Raw genomic sequence first — 18,784 nt, forward strand, 5'->3', positions numbered from 1 at the left:
GTATTTGGAGCATATGTAAACTCTAGCAACAAACTTGTTTGCTATAAATATGCTGTTCATTTTACATGCTCTTCTCCCATTTGGTATATATGACTTTAAAGCCATTTTCAGACACACTAGATAAACCAAAATAAAAGAATCCCTAATTTTCTTACACAGTCTTTTCTGTAAAGTTGATCTTTTTGTGCTCTCCCTCGCTTTTTGGCTTTTTTACTTATTTAATCCCACTATTTTAGTGTAGCAAATTCATGTGTCTGCATAATGAAATGTTTAAGAAAAATTTTAGTTGTTTAATGTCAATTAATATGGTCTCTATAAACTGTCATTATTTAACCATTAAAATGTAATATCTGGCTCATACCCCACAAAATATAGAAATTGAAAACATGCACTGCATTATGTACCTGCTCATTTATTTAATTTTTGTTTTTAAAATTAAAAGTAGGAAAGGGTTTAGAAAATATATAATCATGCTTGGGACTATGGTCAATCTATTTTGACATTTGAAGTTGGTATTAAAGCTAGTTTTGCTTTCCAAATTCCCAAGCAAATTTTATTTGTAATAAAGTGAAATCCAGCTAGAAACAAGAAAAAATAGGTTTATTGTCATTCCAAGAGGGATATTAACATCATTTAATAATAAAAAATTCCTTTTATTCTTTTGAAGGCTATGTAACCTGTCCTTACTTCTTAGGGAATTTGAAAATGACAGGCACACCTTGTTGAATTAATTTAAGAGTTAAGAATAACAAAAAGTACTAAGTCTTAGCTTCAGTTCTGTTTAAGGCACCATGTAATAGCCGAGGTACAATGATCCCTGATGTACATTCTTAAATGGCAATGGTCCATCTAGCCACCTATTCAAATTCTACACAATTGGGAATAAGTACAAGTGAGGTGTGCCAGCTACACTGCCTTATCTAATTTTTGTAAAAATTTAAATCCACTTTAGCAACAAGGAACTATTTTTGAAAGGAAAATGATGCAGGTTGCTACATTCCTTGCATTCTATAAATCATCTTTTCTAAGAGCAGCAGATTGAACCACTAGTAGGAAAAGACCTGGAATAGAAGAAAGTCATCCAAATGGAATGTTTTCCTATATGTCCAGTTCAGCATAAGTAGCATGTACATTTAAAATCAATGATAATAATCAAGTCACTTCTTTAACTTCAGTTTCTAAAAACTACAGTACCACTTGACAGCCAAAATAACCTGGTCAGTGGCCCTACATATAGAATCAGTAGTCTTCAAAACAGAGGAACTGGTATGCAAATAATATCTGGAACTGTTGATTTTAAAGGAAGCTTGCATTGTTTGCATGATGGTCAGATAATTAGGTACGTTTATGATGTACACATTACCACATTCTGTTATAATTCTGTCATTTAAACTCGCTTCTTGCTCACAGAAAGAAACGAGATCTTCCCAACTCTCCAGCGTTATTACAAAAATTCCCCCTGAATGCTCACAATTTTATCAAAATAGTGTCTTCTCGTTATCCAGTGAAAAGCACCTTTTATAACAAACTTGATACATCTGCTGTCAAATAAGTATGCCTCCAGTGTAAATCAAAGAAAATAGTTCTTTTGATATTTCACAGAAGTGCATCTAATTAAAAACCTATCTGACTGAAATCATCATAACTAATAATAAACATTAAAATATTTTTAAAAACTATGAAAAAATTTAAATTATTATTATAAGAGGACAAAAACATTAACATTAAGCTTTGCAAAAATCTTCCTTGCATTTGATACTAAGAAAACTCTTCATTTTGAGTGGCCAATGTAAAATGTTTCTGTTTACAAAAAAACTTTTTTTTAACAGATCTGGCAAAATACATACACCCATTCCATCTAACAACTCCAATAAAATAATGTTCAGCACAGCTAAAATTTGACAACAGTCGACTTTCAGACTCATTATCTTTATTTGGTTTTTTTTTTTTTTCATATTAAACCCAAAGGGCTAGTGTAATGGGGGGGGGTGTCACAGGGGGAGGTTTCATATTAGACTGCGGTATATGTATTTCCAGTAGCACTACATTGTCGGATAGTCTGAGTGGTTGCAACAATGTGCTCATTATGAATTGGGTTCAGGAGGTTCTGCTGTACTCCACTTTCAAGCACTGGCTGCATGCAGCCCACCTGGAATGCCTGGTTTAGCTCTGTTTTCTCCCTCTTGGCTTGTGGCTCTCCATTTTCATCCAGCTCTTCATCTATTTCACTTTCAACTTCACTGCCCTCATCTGCACAAACAAACCACCATGAAACTAACACAAAGGGAAAAATTCTAATACAAGGGCCTTTATTTTGCAAATAATAGTTAGAATACAAAAATACAGGATAGACTAGCAATCTGATGAAGCACAAACTAAAAATTTAAACTTTTAATGGAAAAAGTCAATCATTACCTCAAATAAGTAGACTCAGCTTTCATCACTTGAGTTACAGATACACTATGTGGAAAAAACAACTGCAATCTCAAAACAGATCTCTAACAATCTTAACTTCATGTTGCAAAATGCCTCTCTAAGACATGATGAACAAAAGAGTTGTTACTCTTAGTCACAGATAGGGAAACAGGTGAAGAGATTTGGAGTGACTTGACCTCAGATTTTGACATAAATTCTTATACTTACTAGTTGAGCAATCTGGGGTCAAGTCACCCCAAGTCACTCAACTAGTTAGTGTAAGAATGTATGCCAAAACATGGCATGAAGACATTAACAGGAATTCATTTCTTTCTATCTTCTTCACTGAGAGGTTACTTGGCAACTATTTGCATGCAATTCTGCCTTCTTTACTTAGGAAAACATTTACTACAGATAAACATACATAAGCATACTCTTGTCTTCCCATAGCTGTTACCCTCCTCTGTCTTATCAGATACAACTGCATAAACACTGGAATATTTCTTGTGTCAATAATAAACATCTTTAAACTATATTCTTACCTTAAAACAAACCTGCGATATTCTAGTCATTATTACATGCTGTATATTACATAGATAGCTTACTGCACCCATATAATATGTTAGCATATCCATATACATTCAATTTAAAGCATGATACAGCTCTAAAGTTTGTTTTACTACATTTTTAAAACATAAGGACATATTTTGATCAGAGACACATCATTCTGTACAGACTTATACACTGGAGAGATTAAAATGCTTACCTTTATCCATGTTTCCAGGGGACACAGCATTTAAATCACCAAACTGCAAAATAAACGATAAAAAAACTTGGACACAGTCTTAAGCAAATGTGAACTTAGAATTTCTGTGATGGAGCCCATCTGTGCTTCACTGGTTTGAGGCTAGCATTCAAACATGATCTTGGCTGCAGTCACATCCATAGTACAGCAATTCATTTTCCATTCCATCCTAGCCTTGTGCTTATTAAGACAATTATCGCTAAGTAAACCCTCAAAAATTAAAATGGGGAAGTACAAACTTTTTGAAGATTTCTTCATCAGAGTCTTTGTTGCTTTAAGTGAGCTATTTCTTTGTTGTATAAAGCCATAAATCATGATGGATATCCATTCTGAACTGCCAATATTTTAACAAAAAGCTCTTTTTAAATTTTCCCAGGGACAACTTTATTTGTGCTGGCACAAAAATGAAGGTGTATCACAGTGTTGCAAATCTACCTGTAAGGTAGATGAAAGGCACTGCTGAGAAAGGGTTTACAATATGGTAACCGATCTACTTATATCAAAAAAAGACCTTTTTGAAAAAGTTGCTCACAAGCTAGATGTGCAACCTTCCTCCCTTTCCTTCCCCAAATCCTCTAAGTTTCACTTAAATAAGAATCATCAGAGAAAAATTGTATCAACGTATCTCAAATGAAAGAAGCACATTACTTGGATAAATACATTTCTAACTGTAAGTGATGAAAACAGTCCTTTTCAGAAGAATTTTGCCAATACCTGTGCCCAAAGTTGGGAGAAGAGAAAGGGAGAAAAATGAGAATGCTTTTCTCAGCTGCAACACCAGTTTATACTGTCTCATGGTGTTTGTCAGACCACAGTCTTAGACTTCATCATTTTATTTTAGTCACAGTCATTGAATGCACAGAAACATAAGACGACACGCATTTAGTGAGTATTTACTACTTCTGTTCTGCCCTTCTCACCTCCAAAAATTTTGGGTTACTTACTTCCTCATAATATCTCCATCTTCAGTCTACATAAACTTTTTAGAAGAGCCTGCACTACATATATGTCTAACATATACAATGTCTATTAGTAAGACAAGAATGTAGTAGCTGTATACTTGTGTAGTACCTTACTGCAAATATAAAGCAGAGATGAAGCAAATATACTATTGGTGGGTCACTAAGCAGGAACATTGTTATTTAGTTTTTCTGAAACATGTCATAAATCATGACATGACTTAAAAATATGATATAAAATCATTTGACAAATAAAGCTAACCCATTTCCAATTTCTCTTCAAAGCATAGCACTATTTATAGTATTTAATGAGCCTATCAATATATCTTGAGGGAAGAATGATACCTGATACCAAATTATGTGCAATTTATCGGTAACATAAAATATGACACAGTGACTCCCAAGTGTAAAAATGTAACAAATCTGTCCCATTAACTATCCAGCATATTTTCAAATATGTCCATTTTCCAGCACTTTTGAAGTGCAGTTCTTTGATGATAATTCATTCATTCTTCATTGTGCGGGGAAAAAAGAAGGATAAGATAAACTTTGCATTGCAGATGCCACAGATGAGTATAAAAAACTGACTATGAGTTGAGACTCCTGCTCTATTTTTTTTAACCGATAGTCTTTGAAAAACATGTATGAAAATGAACTGTCTTGCAGACCTCCGTGTATGTCTGCACTGGTTTTATTACATGTATGTGAACAGTACTGGACAAGCCCAAACTCTGCATGTAAGCCATCTTTCTCAAGTCTATGGGGTACTAGCTGACATGTTAAATGTGTGCAAATATACATAAACAGATCCATGTAAGCAAAACTTTCCTATTACTCTGTTGTTTTCTTATATTCACATAAAATATTCAGTTCTCAAAAACTGGAAAAAGGCTCTATGTTGATCAACATTTTTCAAACTGTGCACATGAATCTGTATGCAGATTTGTAAAGGAGCAAGTTCATTTGGAAATAACTGGTTGTTAGAATTCAATGTGATTTTAGTACTCTGACAATCAACCAATGAAACAAGTTTGAAACTGTTGTATGTATTTGTAACCCGATCTATTGTTATATTGCAGAACGTCCTACAGCTCCACATAAATGTTTAAAAAATTTGCAAAGACACATACCCAAATTCATCACTAAACCTATCAATCTAGTCTCTTACATATTATCTTACCTCTCCCATAACTGCAATAGGTGTCTCTCCTGTTGCCTGAGCAACACGATGTTCTACTAAGTAAAACATGTATTCATCGTAAAGCAAGCGGATCAGATGAAAAGAGCCAAAGCTAGCAGCACTGCGCAAGGTTAAATCTCGAATCACCATTGAGCTATTCAAAAATAGAAAAATACATATATTTATGTATTATACGTCATAGCCATTTCAACACTTAATCAATGTAGACATTTCACCTCAAAAGCAATATTCTCTAAACTACCATTATCCACAAATGTCTGATTTTTGGTGTCTTTAGAAAGTGATATCCAGGAAAGGCAACCATTTGCTTCTCTCCACTCTCTGAAGGCATTGTTGGACATCACATTACATAAGAAATAACCAGATTGTTTTCTTTTCCGTTTTTCATTGTTTTGATACACATATAACTACTGATACTCGAGCATGTGTAAAACCTAACTTAAAAGAAAACTTTGTTGAAAACATAAACAACTAAAATGTTGAGAAAAAGTATTCAATTTTAAACAAACTAATGCTTAAAATATGTCTGTTCCCTCCACCTTCACCGTACAAAGGTTTTAATTGCCACAATTTCAAAACTTTGAAACTTAAAATTACAAAAAGATAGCCTTGTGCCTACATATTATATTGACAAACTATAATATCTTCAGCAAGTAGTTGCTACAGCAATTTTCAAAGAACGAGGTTTACTCTGATAACTGTTTCAATAAGCAGCTAACATGGAATGCTTGTCTTAATGTTCTTTTTAAACATTAAAAACAGGTTTTGACATCCTTATCTAATAAACATAGATAGCACAGTGTTTTAATAAATAACATTAAAAATAGTGGCTTAATAATTATGTAGATATTAGACCCAAAAATTCGTATTATGTTTCTAACTCAGGACAAAATTCCACCTGCATTCATTTGCACATGGCCTTTAAAACAATCAACAAGGATCATTTAAATTCCTGCCAATTTGCAAGTAGCCCCAAGTTCAAGGTTAACAACAATAATTTTCTGAAAAAACCCCCACGGTTTTCATGACTTAGTGAGCCACTGTTTGATATTACATCTGCCAACTTTACTATAGTCAACAATTCAGTAAACAATAGAATAGTTAGAAAGTTTTAGAAGTCTATTACATACTACCTGTAGAAAGACCATTTTAACAGAAATTGCCGTGCTGCTTTAGGAAAGCTTGGCCTTCCTTCATATGGTTTCAGTGCTTGCATCATTACATTATCAAGCCAGGCAGCCCACTGCTCCAGAGTGCTCTGCTGCTGAAGAGTCATCTTGAAATCTGTTTCTAGTCTCTGAACCATGTTGTCATCACACTGGCACACCCAGGAAGCCTGCTCCTGTTACAGCACATGGCAACTTTTGAATTCACGATACAAGCCAAAACACAGAATGTAATTCTTTCTCAAAGATTAACCAATTCAGTGGATAAAAAAGACAAACCCCACTTACTAGACAAGCTAAGAAGCAGTTTTTATTTTCATGTTTATCATAGTTTTGTTGAAAGCAAATGAGTGGGAAAAGCATAACGTATAAGAGCAGATAACAAAGAAATGAGAACAAACAATGGAAGTGACACAAGTATTTTGTAGTTTTCCACATTAATTTTCAAAAAAGGCTTCCACTTTCCTCATTCATCATTTTTCTATTGAAATATTTGGGACTTGTCATTTTTTATGGGACTACAGGCAGGGCAAGCAGGAAGAACAGTTAAATGGGAGGCTAAAGTATTAAAAGAAGTAGCAAGAAATCAAGTGCAAGGTTCCTTTTGTTCTGAAGAATTTAACCTTAAAGACAATTTCTGTTATATCATCTTATAAAAGAAAGCTTTGTATGTAAACAAGGATTGTTTTGTTTGCTGACTATAGGCAGTAATAGATTACACCTTACTTAAAGTACAACATAATCTGCATACAAATGGAGAAATACACTCTGCATAAAATAATAATAAGCAATTTAGTCAATGTTACCAAGTTTAAATAAGTCTTGCTGGTCAATTCAGAAACTAAGAGACATAAATGAAGACTCAGTAACTGCAAGCCATGCCCTTAAAGTCTAGCTATCATGTGTCAAGTTAACACCTCATTCACAGAGTAATGTGGATGTAAACTGGAACATTTCACTTTGCTGGGCAAAAGGAAAAAAAGTATTTTTGCTCAGAGGAGCAGAAACATGTGAAGAAATAAAGCTTAGTGAAAATACAGACTTACATTCTATAGCTAACTGGAAACTAGTTCTAATCTGTACTGATCTAATCTTGTAAATGTAAGCATAGGCACTTACATAACGTATACTAATGGTATTGTCTTTGAAATAATGAAACAGCTTCTACTGAAAACAATAATGTGCATTTAATGGCTTTTAGAGACATTCAGGAGCTATGCTACTATCTGAGATCCAATTCTAAGATATCATTTTTGCTATTACTAAGACACCATTCATGGTACCCATTCTAAGAATGTATTTGCTCTACATTTGCACAAAAGTTGGAAGAATATCTGTACTTCAAGACAGTAAATGGAAATGGATAATGGTTCTGAGCTCTTACTTTCCTAAAGTGTAAGATGTCATGTTTGGACTAAATTACTGCATATATGAATCAACAAAATGGTCTCACTTCACTTTCTTGATAGAATAATGACAGCCAACAATAAAGTTTAAAGCAATTTTTTTTAAAAAAAAGCCTTTTATTTAAAGCTATCTTTTACCTGAACATTGGCAAAATCAACACGGTTAAGATCATTGAGCATCTGGTTGATCTGGGAAGTATTTTGAAGCACGGCACGAGCTGCTTGAGCCAGGTGATTAAGAGATGTGTATCTTCGCAGAGTCTGGGCAAAGGCACTTACAGCGGCAACCTATGAAGAAATTAATTTATTTTAAATATTGTACTCTTTATCTGCAGATTAATTCTACAGATTGAGTCTTCACTTTCATTTTAATATTCTATATTAATGAGTCCTCATATGTGAATTATGACCATGTAGCAGATCAAACAATGTCTTCCTTAAAATTTTTTGAGAAAACAAAGTTATTTCCTTTCCCACTATTTAATGTTTGATGCTAAACATGAAATTTAGCATTAAAGTTAAAATGCTACTGCTTTTAGATGCTACTGCCCACTTGGATTACCACTGCATGAATAATACTGCGACAGTTTTGTCTACCTTGGTTTGTATCATCCTCTGTGGAATATTGTTCATGGCATTTGAAAGCCAACCTTCAAGGCTTTTTGCAAAATTGCGAATGGCTTGGGTCAAGGCACCTGTGCATTAAAGAATAAAAACAAATGAAAGGAAGGCAATGTACCTGTCTTGAAATGTTTTGCATCCTCAGTACTTACATACTCAACATTCGGGTCTGCTGCTTTTACTTACTAAATGACAAATCCCGTCTAGGTTCAAAATGCCTCATTCACATATAGATTATGCAACAATTATTACAGATTTGGTTTAATAAGCAGTTCTGACTTCCTCACCGAAAAATCTTTCCAAGAAGTTTGTGACCAGCAGTATTGTTTTGGGCAGTTCTAAGGAAGAACATCAGTAATTGCAGCAGTTGTTGTGATGGAAATTTCCATCACAAAATTCCAGTTTTCCATTTCATCTAAGCGCCTCTTTTAAAGACCAAAACTCTAGAAAAAAATCCGGTTATTGGAATACTGCAGTTTCCTCAAATAAGCCCAAAGTAACTTTAAGCCATGTCATGGTGCTGCTTACTTCAGTTTTAAAGAACAAAATCCAACATGAAGTGCTTAAGGTACCATCAATAAAGCAAGACATAACAGTGTGTTTCACTGACAGAAAGATTATTCAAATTGCTGTGGAATCTGTATGCATTTTTATTTCTTTACTATAGCACCCACAGAACTGCTGAGTGGCTGACAAACATTCAGAGAGAAACTGAAGAAGCCCTTACAGCAAACTGCACTACTCAAAAAGTAAGTTTTAATGTTTCAAAGGAGGAGGACAGGAAGTATTTTCCCAAAGAACTGTGCCGGGGGGTGGGGGGCGGGAATCATACCTCCTGAGTAGCAGAAACCTTGCTTTCCCATACCTACCACTTCCTCATTGACATAGTAGCATCCACTCAAACGTTTGCAAAAAAGAGACAAAATGAAAAAACGACAGGTTTCTAATGACGAGTAGAGAATGAATGCAACTATGAAAATGAAGAGGAAGAAACTAGAAAGAGGAAATAATATTTATTTTCTAACTATTTTAGCTACATGTGAGAAGAAAAGTCCAAGTAAAAACTGACTGGATTCTGTTTATAAGGCTGAATACTCTGGTAGAGTAAGAAATTAAGGCTGATAGAACTTGTCTTTGAGAAATGCTCTATCACCATTTGAATTATTGATGATCCCTTTTTTAATAAAGCTTTCTACTAGCAAAGTAAATTTACTAACAGAAAAAATGTTGTCTTCGTGACATCTTTTTCACGTCTTCAAATTTGCAGCAATAAGCAGTAGAATCCGTATCAGTAATTTACATAACTCACTTTTGATGCTTAGCTGGACACAATTTAACCTGACAAAGTATCTGTATTAGCTGAACACTCTATGGTGACAGGTTTTTTTCCCCCCTTGAGGTTTCCACATGAAGAACAAACTTTTTTCTTCAATACTGTCAATTACCTAACTCACTTGTGCTGCTTTTTAAATGATTTGTGTGCACTTCCTAATTAACTATGCATTCACTCACATTTTCTTATCTATAGAACAAGGAAATGCAAAGCAGAAAGAATAATGTGAATACTGTATGAATGTTACTTAGACCTTTAAGCAAGACATTACCGCTTTTTCACTTCTAATTTGCTTATTACTCTTCTTCACCCAACTATATATTATAAAATTATTTTCATCACTGTAATGCTGATCTCCTTTAAAAATATAGAAAAGCAGCTCAGGCCTTAAGAAAGGCCTTTAACTAGGAAGAAAGAGGGGCAAAATGAAAGGAATTCTAAGTTCTGGAGAAATAAAATAGCTAAAGTAGATAATCAGACAACAATTTTATAGAACAACCATGAATTTCTAATTAGCTTTGGAGATATCATATTAAATACAGAATTTTTCTCATACTCTGTCTTAAGTACACACCTAGCCATCACCAAAACCTTTAGTACCTACATTCTGAGAGACTTCTTTTAAGTTCATCTTGTTATAGGAGTCACTTCCTAGTTCCAACGGAATCCATTGTATAGCGTTAGTAAAAAGACTTAGACTGCAAGCTGTGAACTTTCACCTAGATATTGATGAACTTATACTGAACTCTTATTTAGTTACATGAGGGAAGGCCCCTAAACTGGTGTAAATCAGAAAGGTAAGATAGCCACATCCACGAGCAGAAGTTGCCTCCTTGAGAAAGCAAAAAGAACGTCTGGCCTGGAGACGGTGAAAGGATCCAGTGAGGAACAAGGAGACCCCAGACCCAAATACTATTGGACCAAACCGTCTCACAAGAGGAGGGGAACTTAAGACTGTAAGGGTGTAATTGCCCAGAGATTCTTTTGGTCGGGTTCTCTCTTCAGTGGCACCCAGATCGAGCTGTTCTTCACTGTTGTACCACGCAATAAATTCGTCTGGTATAAGTCATGTCAGAGATTCTGCTTCGGGAAACCTAGGGTCGAGCCTGAGGGAAGAGGAAGCACCCAAGAGTGAGTGTGTGTGTACGCGCAAAGAGTCGAAAGGGGCACCCGTCAGCTCACTGGAGTCACCCACTGCAAAGGGACTCCAGTCCTAGCAGTTAAAGTCTCAGGTGGTATGTGTGCGACTCCTTGATTGGTGTGTGTATGCTTGGGCAGCGGCTTCCCCCTTACTCTGGCTACCATATAAAAACAAGAAAACCATTTGAAAGAATCACATGATGAGTGTGGTGTGAAGTAACTGGCCTGCAATAGTTAAATGTTACTAGACACACACTAAATGATTTTGCAATGGCAGTTACTGATAAAAGTTTGACTTGGATAAGCACCTAAAAAGCTTGAATTCTCAGCTGAAAACCCTCTGACATGCAAATCTCGTAAAAGAAGGCTTTACAGTCTTTCCAGTACTTTAAATTTTTGTCTGCCTGGAATTGTGTAATATGGTGTGGAAATATGTTTAGCATAAATTCTCCACCTATGATAGAAACTAACTCACAGGCAAGTTTGTTACTGTCCATTCTGTCACTTGTGAAGATATAAAAAGTCCATTCTAACACACAGTTGCCCTGGTCTTTTGCCAAAGACATTAGGTAATTACGGTCTTGACTCCTGACTCAAATGGACAGCTTTTCACTTTTCTGAGGAAAAGGAACTTTGTTGTTTTATACACAGCAATTCCTCATTCATTTTGTGGGTGCTAGACATTTCAGGTGACAAATTCAACATAGAGGTTAAAAATAAAATAATTTTTTCCTCAGTGGTCATTTTTTCTACTCCAGTAATATGCATCACATAGCTGAGTAGCACAGAAAGCTGTGTAAGAAAAACACTGTAAAGCTAGACATGAAAAAAGATAAACCTTAAAAAAATCATATGCTTACTTCAAGCACTTTCCAAATTAATACTTTTTTCCTATTTTGAGCAGCTGCTGTTGGATGTCTTTCTAGTCATTCAGGAAAAAACATCATAAACATGCCTTTGATGCAGCATTTACAGTCCCCTTTCCTCTACAGAGTCCAAACTTTCCTATAAACTGCTATTTTCACACAGAAGATGATGAATTTGTCCACTTCACCCCGCTCCATTATTGTCATAGTCAACTATTAAGCACAACCTTAAGCCTTCCTCTTGGACTCTTGTAATGGCTGGAGATATTTTAATTCAAAAGCAGGGGTTAAAGAACTAATAATATTTTAAATATTTAACAGTGAAGAGAGAACTTGTATGGACCGTCATTGCAGGAGAGCTGGCTAGAAAAAGCCATTTAGTTAGCGGGTCCTAAAGATAAAAGTAAGAAAATACATTAGCTGCCTTCCAAAGGTAGCTCAGTGGGTGAATTTCTAAGCAGAAAACCACTGGACTGTTCACAAAAGAAAGACAGAAGTCTCTCGGCATGAATTTGTTCTGGGATTGGATGGTGTGTTTGCATCAAGAAGTCTGACAACCATACCCAAAACAGGAATGTCAGACATAGTAGGTGTCAATTATTCTAATATGACTGGTAATTCTAGAAAGAAAGAAATAGCATGAAAAGGACCTGATGCCTGTAGTTATTGATATTGAATGATTATGTCCCATCTTCTTCAAGCCCTGTACAGGGCAATTCCCAATAAATCTTAAGCAGCAAGGCAAGTAGACACGAGAAACTAAGTAGCTATCATATAAAAACTTCTTTAGAGACTGCTAGGCTGTGCAGGAGAAGCAAGTGAAAATTAAGGTGAAAAGCAGGTTTGGTGAAAAACCATGTCTGCACCACCTTTTTATTCAGAAAATAATGTGCTTTTGGAAGAGAGAGTTTTCATTCAACGTATTAAATGTTGTAAATAAAATTAGTGGATTTTTTTATCATTGCCTATTCGCTTGTGATAGACGGTACTACTCTAAAATTAATATCATATCTACTTGCATTGTCATTAGATAGCAAAGTAAAACATCAAATATAACCAATGCAAAATAATTTATACAAGTAATGGTTGTCAATAACCACATGTATTTGAGAAAACATTTTTCCTTTGTTCTGTTACATAGATGAAAAGATAAATTATGTCAATCTCTACCATGAACTTGCTCTTTCCTTAAAAAAAAAGGTAAAAATGCCTTTGTAAATGGCCAACCTTCAGGTTTTATACATTTATACATATACAAATTTTTTTTTGTATCATACATAATTTACTAATTTTATTTCACTGGGAAGCAAGAAGTTAATAAAACATTTCTGCAAGGCAGTACCTGCAAATAGATATGGAGTGCTTATTACTGCTGGAGTCACAATACCAGAAGAGGTTCACAGCATGACAAAATAGCTTTGTTAGCTGCAAAACTACTTTAAGGCCCTAATTCTTAAAAAAAAATATTAATCCAACTTTATAAAGGTGACTATTGTTTTTTCATGGAAAGGATATAATATGTAGGAGTTATGAGTTTTATATTGGATTGCCAACATGATTTCTTTATAATATTTAGCACAGCGTATGCAAGAAAGTAAATGCTTTATGAAGGAGTTCAACTTCCTTCACATAAATTAATTTTCTACCAAAAATAGCCATAAAAATACACTGGTGGAACAATGATGGATCCTATTAAAATCAACTTTGAAATGAAAGCCGAACTCCTGATAACGGTTGAATGGCCAGACAGTTACTGACACTTTCAGGCGGGATGTATGACAGAAAGAACAGTAGATTGGAATAATAAATTGGAGTAAAAATTTGTGAGTTAATTTTTCGTTGCCTTAACAGTAATTAAAATTGATTTCAGCAAACACTGATAAGGAACAAAAGACTAAGTGTGCAAAAATTGAATCATAAAGATCATATACATTTTTGTTCAGACTAATCAAAGTTTAATACGTAATGTTTAAACTAAAACCTACTGAATTTAGTGGAAGGACTGACTGACATTAGTACACACTGTCTCAGGGCCACAACACTTATGTCTAAGTCTATCAGGTAGCCTAGAGCCAGTGTAAAAGGAAAACATTTTTCTTAGAAAATATAACACACAGAGAAAGAAGTACCTTTAATATGAAACTATATCTTAAAAACTAGATCTTCCAACTGCACTAAAATTCTCAGTTACTTTTAAAATACAAAGCATACATCAACTCTTGGCACAACTTCCTACACAACAAAATTAAGGATAAATAATACACAATACTTACTAATTTTAAAACTTATTCCTACAGCTGTCCTGTGAGGCACAAGACCACCATCACCATTACACATGCATGCACAAAAATCCTTACAAAACTTTTCAGATGTTCAACTTACTAGGAATAGGTCTAAGGACGTCAGGAATGAGAATCTCCACCAAAGCCTGGTACATCACATGGTCACAGTTACACATCCATTTCAGAATAGACTCGTTCTTGCACAGAGTAATCAGCTTTGCTTTTGGAAGTCGACTTTCTATTTCACTCAGATTGCTGATGTGAAAAAATGTAGCAGAGGAATAAATGATAATGCATTTACAGTAGGTAAAAACCTGCAATGGGTGTTAAAATGTATTATTTTATAAAGATGTCATGTATGTCTCAACTACACCCAACAGAACTTCTTTACACATTGTGTCACATGCAAATGGATTTAAAAAATGCCTCAATAGCTCTGCTACAGCTCTTAAATTATGCAGAGGTATGAATGATCTTTTCGGCTTAAAAGAACTGGAGAGAATACTGGGAAAGGAAACCATCACTGTAGTTGTCCAAGCAAAGAAAAAAAAATGGACAACACAATCATTTCAAAACTACACTCTGGCATACACCCAGACTATACAAAAATGCCAGGCAACATAAATTTCATAGCATTTGAAAAAAATTATTACTCTGCAGGTAAATCTAAGAAGATTTTTTTGTTTGATACTTGTATTATATTACCATGAGAAGCAGTAAACAAAGAGAAATACTTACTGACCTTGGTTCAGTAATAGTAGTGCCATCAGGTGGAGCAGAGGGAGAATAGCGCCAGAAAGTTTGCCACAATTTTTCTATCAGGCTGAATTGAAGATTCACAACCACATCCAGTATTGCCTGAGAAAATAAAAACACAAGTACGGATTGTCTTCTATCAAGAAGCTTCCCCCCACTCCCAACTGCAACTAGATCTATAGTTTTTCTTCCTTCATCATGTAGTGGAGCAAAGGCAAAGTGTACATTTCTCAAGTTATAAATAATGTTTTAATACCTTTGATATCCATCAATTATCCAGCACTATAAACACCAGTGCACAGAGACTTGAGTAAGGCCAAGTGCACATGCACAGAAGCCTCCACAAATGAGCATGGCCTATGTAAATGTATCAGAGGAATTCAACCAAAGAAAACATTTAATGCTACTGCAAACACAAAGGAAACCTGCCGTTTTATTCATTTTCAATAAAGGTTTGAAAGTTTCCAAAAATAATTTTAAAAGACATATTGTAATATCAAATGTAACTTAAAAGTCTCAATGTTTCTTTAAAATGAGAAAAAAGTTACTGCTTTTAATATTAAAAAAAAGAAATTATAATTTAACCCGATGTACATTTCCCATTGACTAAACCAAAAATCTGCACGTACAATCTGAAATCTAGTTTCTCTAACATTTTGAAAACATACACATAACTACATTTCATTCTCAGTATATATTACTTTATATTACTTTTTTTCTCCTGTGATGGGGACTCTCCAGAAAAACCTTTTTATTAATGCCCTTTCCAATTAAATAATCAAAATATTCTGGGAGAAAGCCACATACCAGTAACATGGCTGCAATATATTTGGCATCACTGACTTGTACTGACCTTCACCGGAAGTCATGAATTTTAAAAAAAATAAATGGTTTATAGGAAATACCTCACAGTGCTCTCGATAAAGACTCTGCAGTGATTTGATGTCCTCAAAGGTAGTACCGTCTGGTAGAGAAGATATTTCAACTTCTCCAAACTCTGGAAGTACTCGAGATGCATCTGTTACCATGAGAACATAATGAAAGAGAGCTATTGTGAACAGTGCCAGTTACAGTATGATTAAGAAAAAATTTAAGGATGACACAAAGAAATAAGTTGCAAAAGTTCATAACACTCAAAGAGAAAGGTCTTTCATACCTGTTGTATGTTAAAATTGTAAACAAATTCAGCCAGTATTTTTTAATCAAAAAGAAATATAAAATTATTCTTGAAGACATTAAAGAGATGTCATGTACATATTACACCTATATAGAAAAGCTAACACACACGTTTTCAGAATATTGCAGGATGAAGGAAAATATCTATGTCAGTGTATGAAAGATTAATCCTTGACTATTTTTTTTGTTGTTCAGCTGAAGAGTTTCTATATAGCCAGGTATCATAGGGATTAGGAGACTCAATATACATTTTTATTTGAAATTTACTAGACTTGCAAGTAGAGCCAACATGTGCTTTTACTATTTGTCATGACTGTTTCCAAGAGACAAGCTGATACAAGAGAAAAATGCTGGACTGAAAGGTACCCAGGAAAGGAAGATTCAAAACACTTTAATGCTGCCCTTACGTTCCCAATGATTTCAATAACAGCGAAATTAGATCAAAAATCTGGTGCTTGAAAATCCCAACCAAATAAGCCTACAATTTCTGCAATAACACAACCAAAGAGTCTTTCCACATAAACAAATAACTAAATTACCATTTCTTTCTATTACTGAGAATACATGCTTAGCTGGATTGATGAATCCACAACTTGGGACATTTTTAAATGTGAACTTTGGGGTTCTAGTTGAAACTGTTTGGTTCTTTCCACCTATAACACTACAGCACACTTTCAAAACAGCCCACTGGATGGCTAACCTGCAATAGAAATGCAATGCCACTGCCCTGCCTTTTATGAAATAAAATGCACTATAATGAACGTGCAGATAAAAACTTTCACAACAGAAATTTCAAAATGCACGCGTAATATAACTTTGCTCAGCAAATGCATTGTGATTTATACAATAATAAATATATCACACAAATACATAAATTGCATACTTACATGATGCATATTACAGAAAGCTAACAACACAGAACATGTAATTTAAGTGCCTTTTTGTTCTGAGAAAGAATTTTGAAGAGGATATAGTAACTTTAGAAGCAACTACTGTACTTGTGTGACTTGATATTCACAGTGATAATGAAGTTCATCTTACTTATATGGCAGTATAAAACCTGTTTTCATACCTAAAAACTGTTGATGATGTTGACTTTGGGCAATTACAGTTTGTTCAACAGATGTGCCTGTCTGTTGACTGCTTCCTGTGAAGCCATCTGCAACTCCATCCACTTTCTGCATAGGCTTATACCTACAAAAATATCAAGTATAAAATTATCCTTTCTGTTATTTCATAAATAAGATCATACAATCTATGTTAGCTCTTTCTTCTCCATCTCAAAATAAAGTTTTGAGGAAAACTAACAGAAGAATTTACAAATTTTTATTTATTTTGTAAATAAAAGACAATATTATTACTAAGGGAAGCTAGAGCATTAATAATACATTACAGAATTCATAAAGGTGATTTTACAGCACCACTACCAATTTCTCATGGAATTTAGCTTAGGAACAGTATACCATAAGACCAGCTAATTTACACCAAAAAGAATCAAATCTTTCCCTTTCTGAATAGCTTGAGCTCCCATTGTGGTTCAACCCAGCAGGTACCTAAAACAACCACACAGTCATTTGCTCACCCTGCCTCCCCATAGTGAGATGGGGAGAGAATCAGAAGAAAGGTAGAACTTCTGGGTTAACATACAGAGAGTTAAATAGCACAGGGAAAAAAAAAAGACAATAAGAATAAGAATATGCAAAACAAGTGATGCACAGCACAATTGCTCACCACCTGCTGACTGATGCCCCGTTAGTTCCCGAGCCACAGTGCCTCCCTGGCCAATTCCCCCAGTTTATATACTGCACATGATGCCATGTGGTATGGAATATCCCTTGGGTTAGTTTGGGTCAGCTGTTCCAGTTGTGTACCCTTCCCAGCTTCCAGTGCATGAGAAGCTGGACTGTCCTTGACTGCTTAGCAACAACAAAAACCAGCAGTATGTTATGAACATTATCTTCATCCCAAATGCAAAACACAGCACTATACCAGTAATCATGAAGCAAATTACCTTTATCCCAGCCAAAACCAGGACACTTCCCAATAATGATGTCATTCAAAAATAGTATTTCATTATCTTAAGAAAAAACAACACTACTGTCTGAAGATAGTGAAAGACTTTTGAAATCCAACAAACTTCTTGTAAGCATAGAAGGCCTGAGAGCTACTTGGAAACCTAAACTCTTCACTAGTCAATTCTCAGAACCTTTTATGAAAGTCAAAATAATACAAATGGTAATGCTGGTTTGGATGGTCAAGTGTTATCTTGACAATCAACTCTGACAGGCTAAAGATCATGCCTGCCACATTCAACACAACTGAGAATTTACTCTGTCCCAGGTCTTAATGGTAATCTCTTGGATGCTTTGCACTTTTGAAAAAGAATTGAGGCCACAGGAACATAAAACAAGAGAAACCCCAAAGCTAAATAAAGTGTGTTTTAAAAATCATTCAAATCGGAATTGTTGTGCAGACTGTAAAACTCCATGTTAACTTCAGAAATGTGGCAAGAAATTCCACACTAGACGCATTGCTTTGAGAAGCAGTTTGGATCATTTCATTTTCTTTCCAGTAAACAAAAACCAGCATTGTTTCATGTAATTATGAAATTTTACTTTAAAAGGAAGTTCCCATGAAAAATGTCCATTCAGTATTCTA

The 18,784-nt window shown here is 34.7% G+C and overlaps 1 protein-coding gene across 1 annotated transcript in view; it reads right to left on the reverse strand.

The window, feature by feature from the left end:
* Positions 1-1,954: 1,954 nt before the first annotated feature.
* Positions 1,955-18,784, reverse strand: part of RFX3 (regulatory factor X, 3 (influences HLA class II expression)) — a gene marked incomplete at its 5' end in the record, with an annotated part of 29,883 nt that continues 13,053 nt past the window's right edge. Inside the window, 10 exons of the mRNA XM_010283214.1 lie at positions 1,955-2,250; positions 3,182-3,224; positions 5,360-5,513; positions 6,514-6,722; positions 8,091-8,240; positions 8,550-8,647; positions 14,295-14,449; positions 14,937-15,052; positions 15,856-15,968; positions 17,199-17,320. Coding sequence (XP_010281516.1) covers positions 2,012-2,250; positions 3,182-3,224; positions 5,360-5,513; positions 6,514-6,722; positions 8,091-8,240; positions 8,550-8,647; positions 14,295-14,449; positions 14,937-15,052; positions 15,856-15,968; positions 17,199-17,320 — 1,399 coding nt within the window. The remainder of the gene's footprint in view (positions 2,251-3,181; positions 3,225-5,359; positions 5,514-6,513; positions 6,723-8,090; positions 8,241-8,549; positions 8,648-14,294; positions 14,450-14,936; positions 15,053-15,855; positions 15,969-17,198; positions 17,321-18,784) is intronic.

The sequence above is a fragment of the Phaethon lepturus genome, unplaced genomic scaffold, assembly GCF_000687285.1.
Source record: "Phaethon lepturus isolate BGI_N335 unplaced genomic scaffold, ASM68728v1 scaffold8363, whole genome shotgun sequence".
Taxonomy (NCBI): Eukaryota; Metazoa; Chordata; class Aves; order Phaethontiformes; family Phaethontidae; genus Phaethon; species Phaethon lepturus.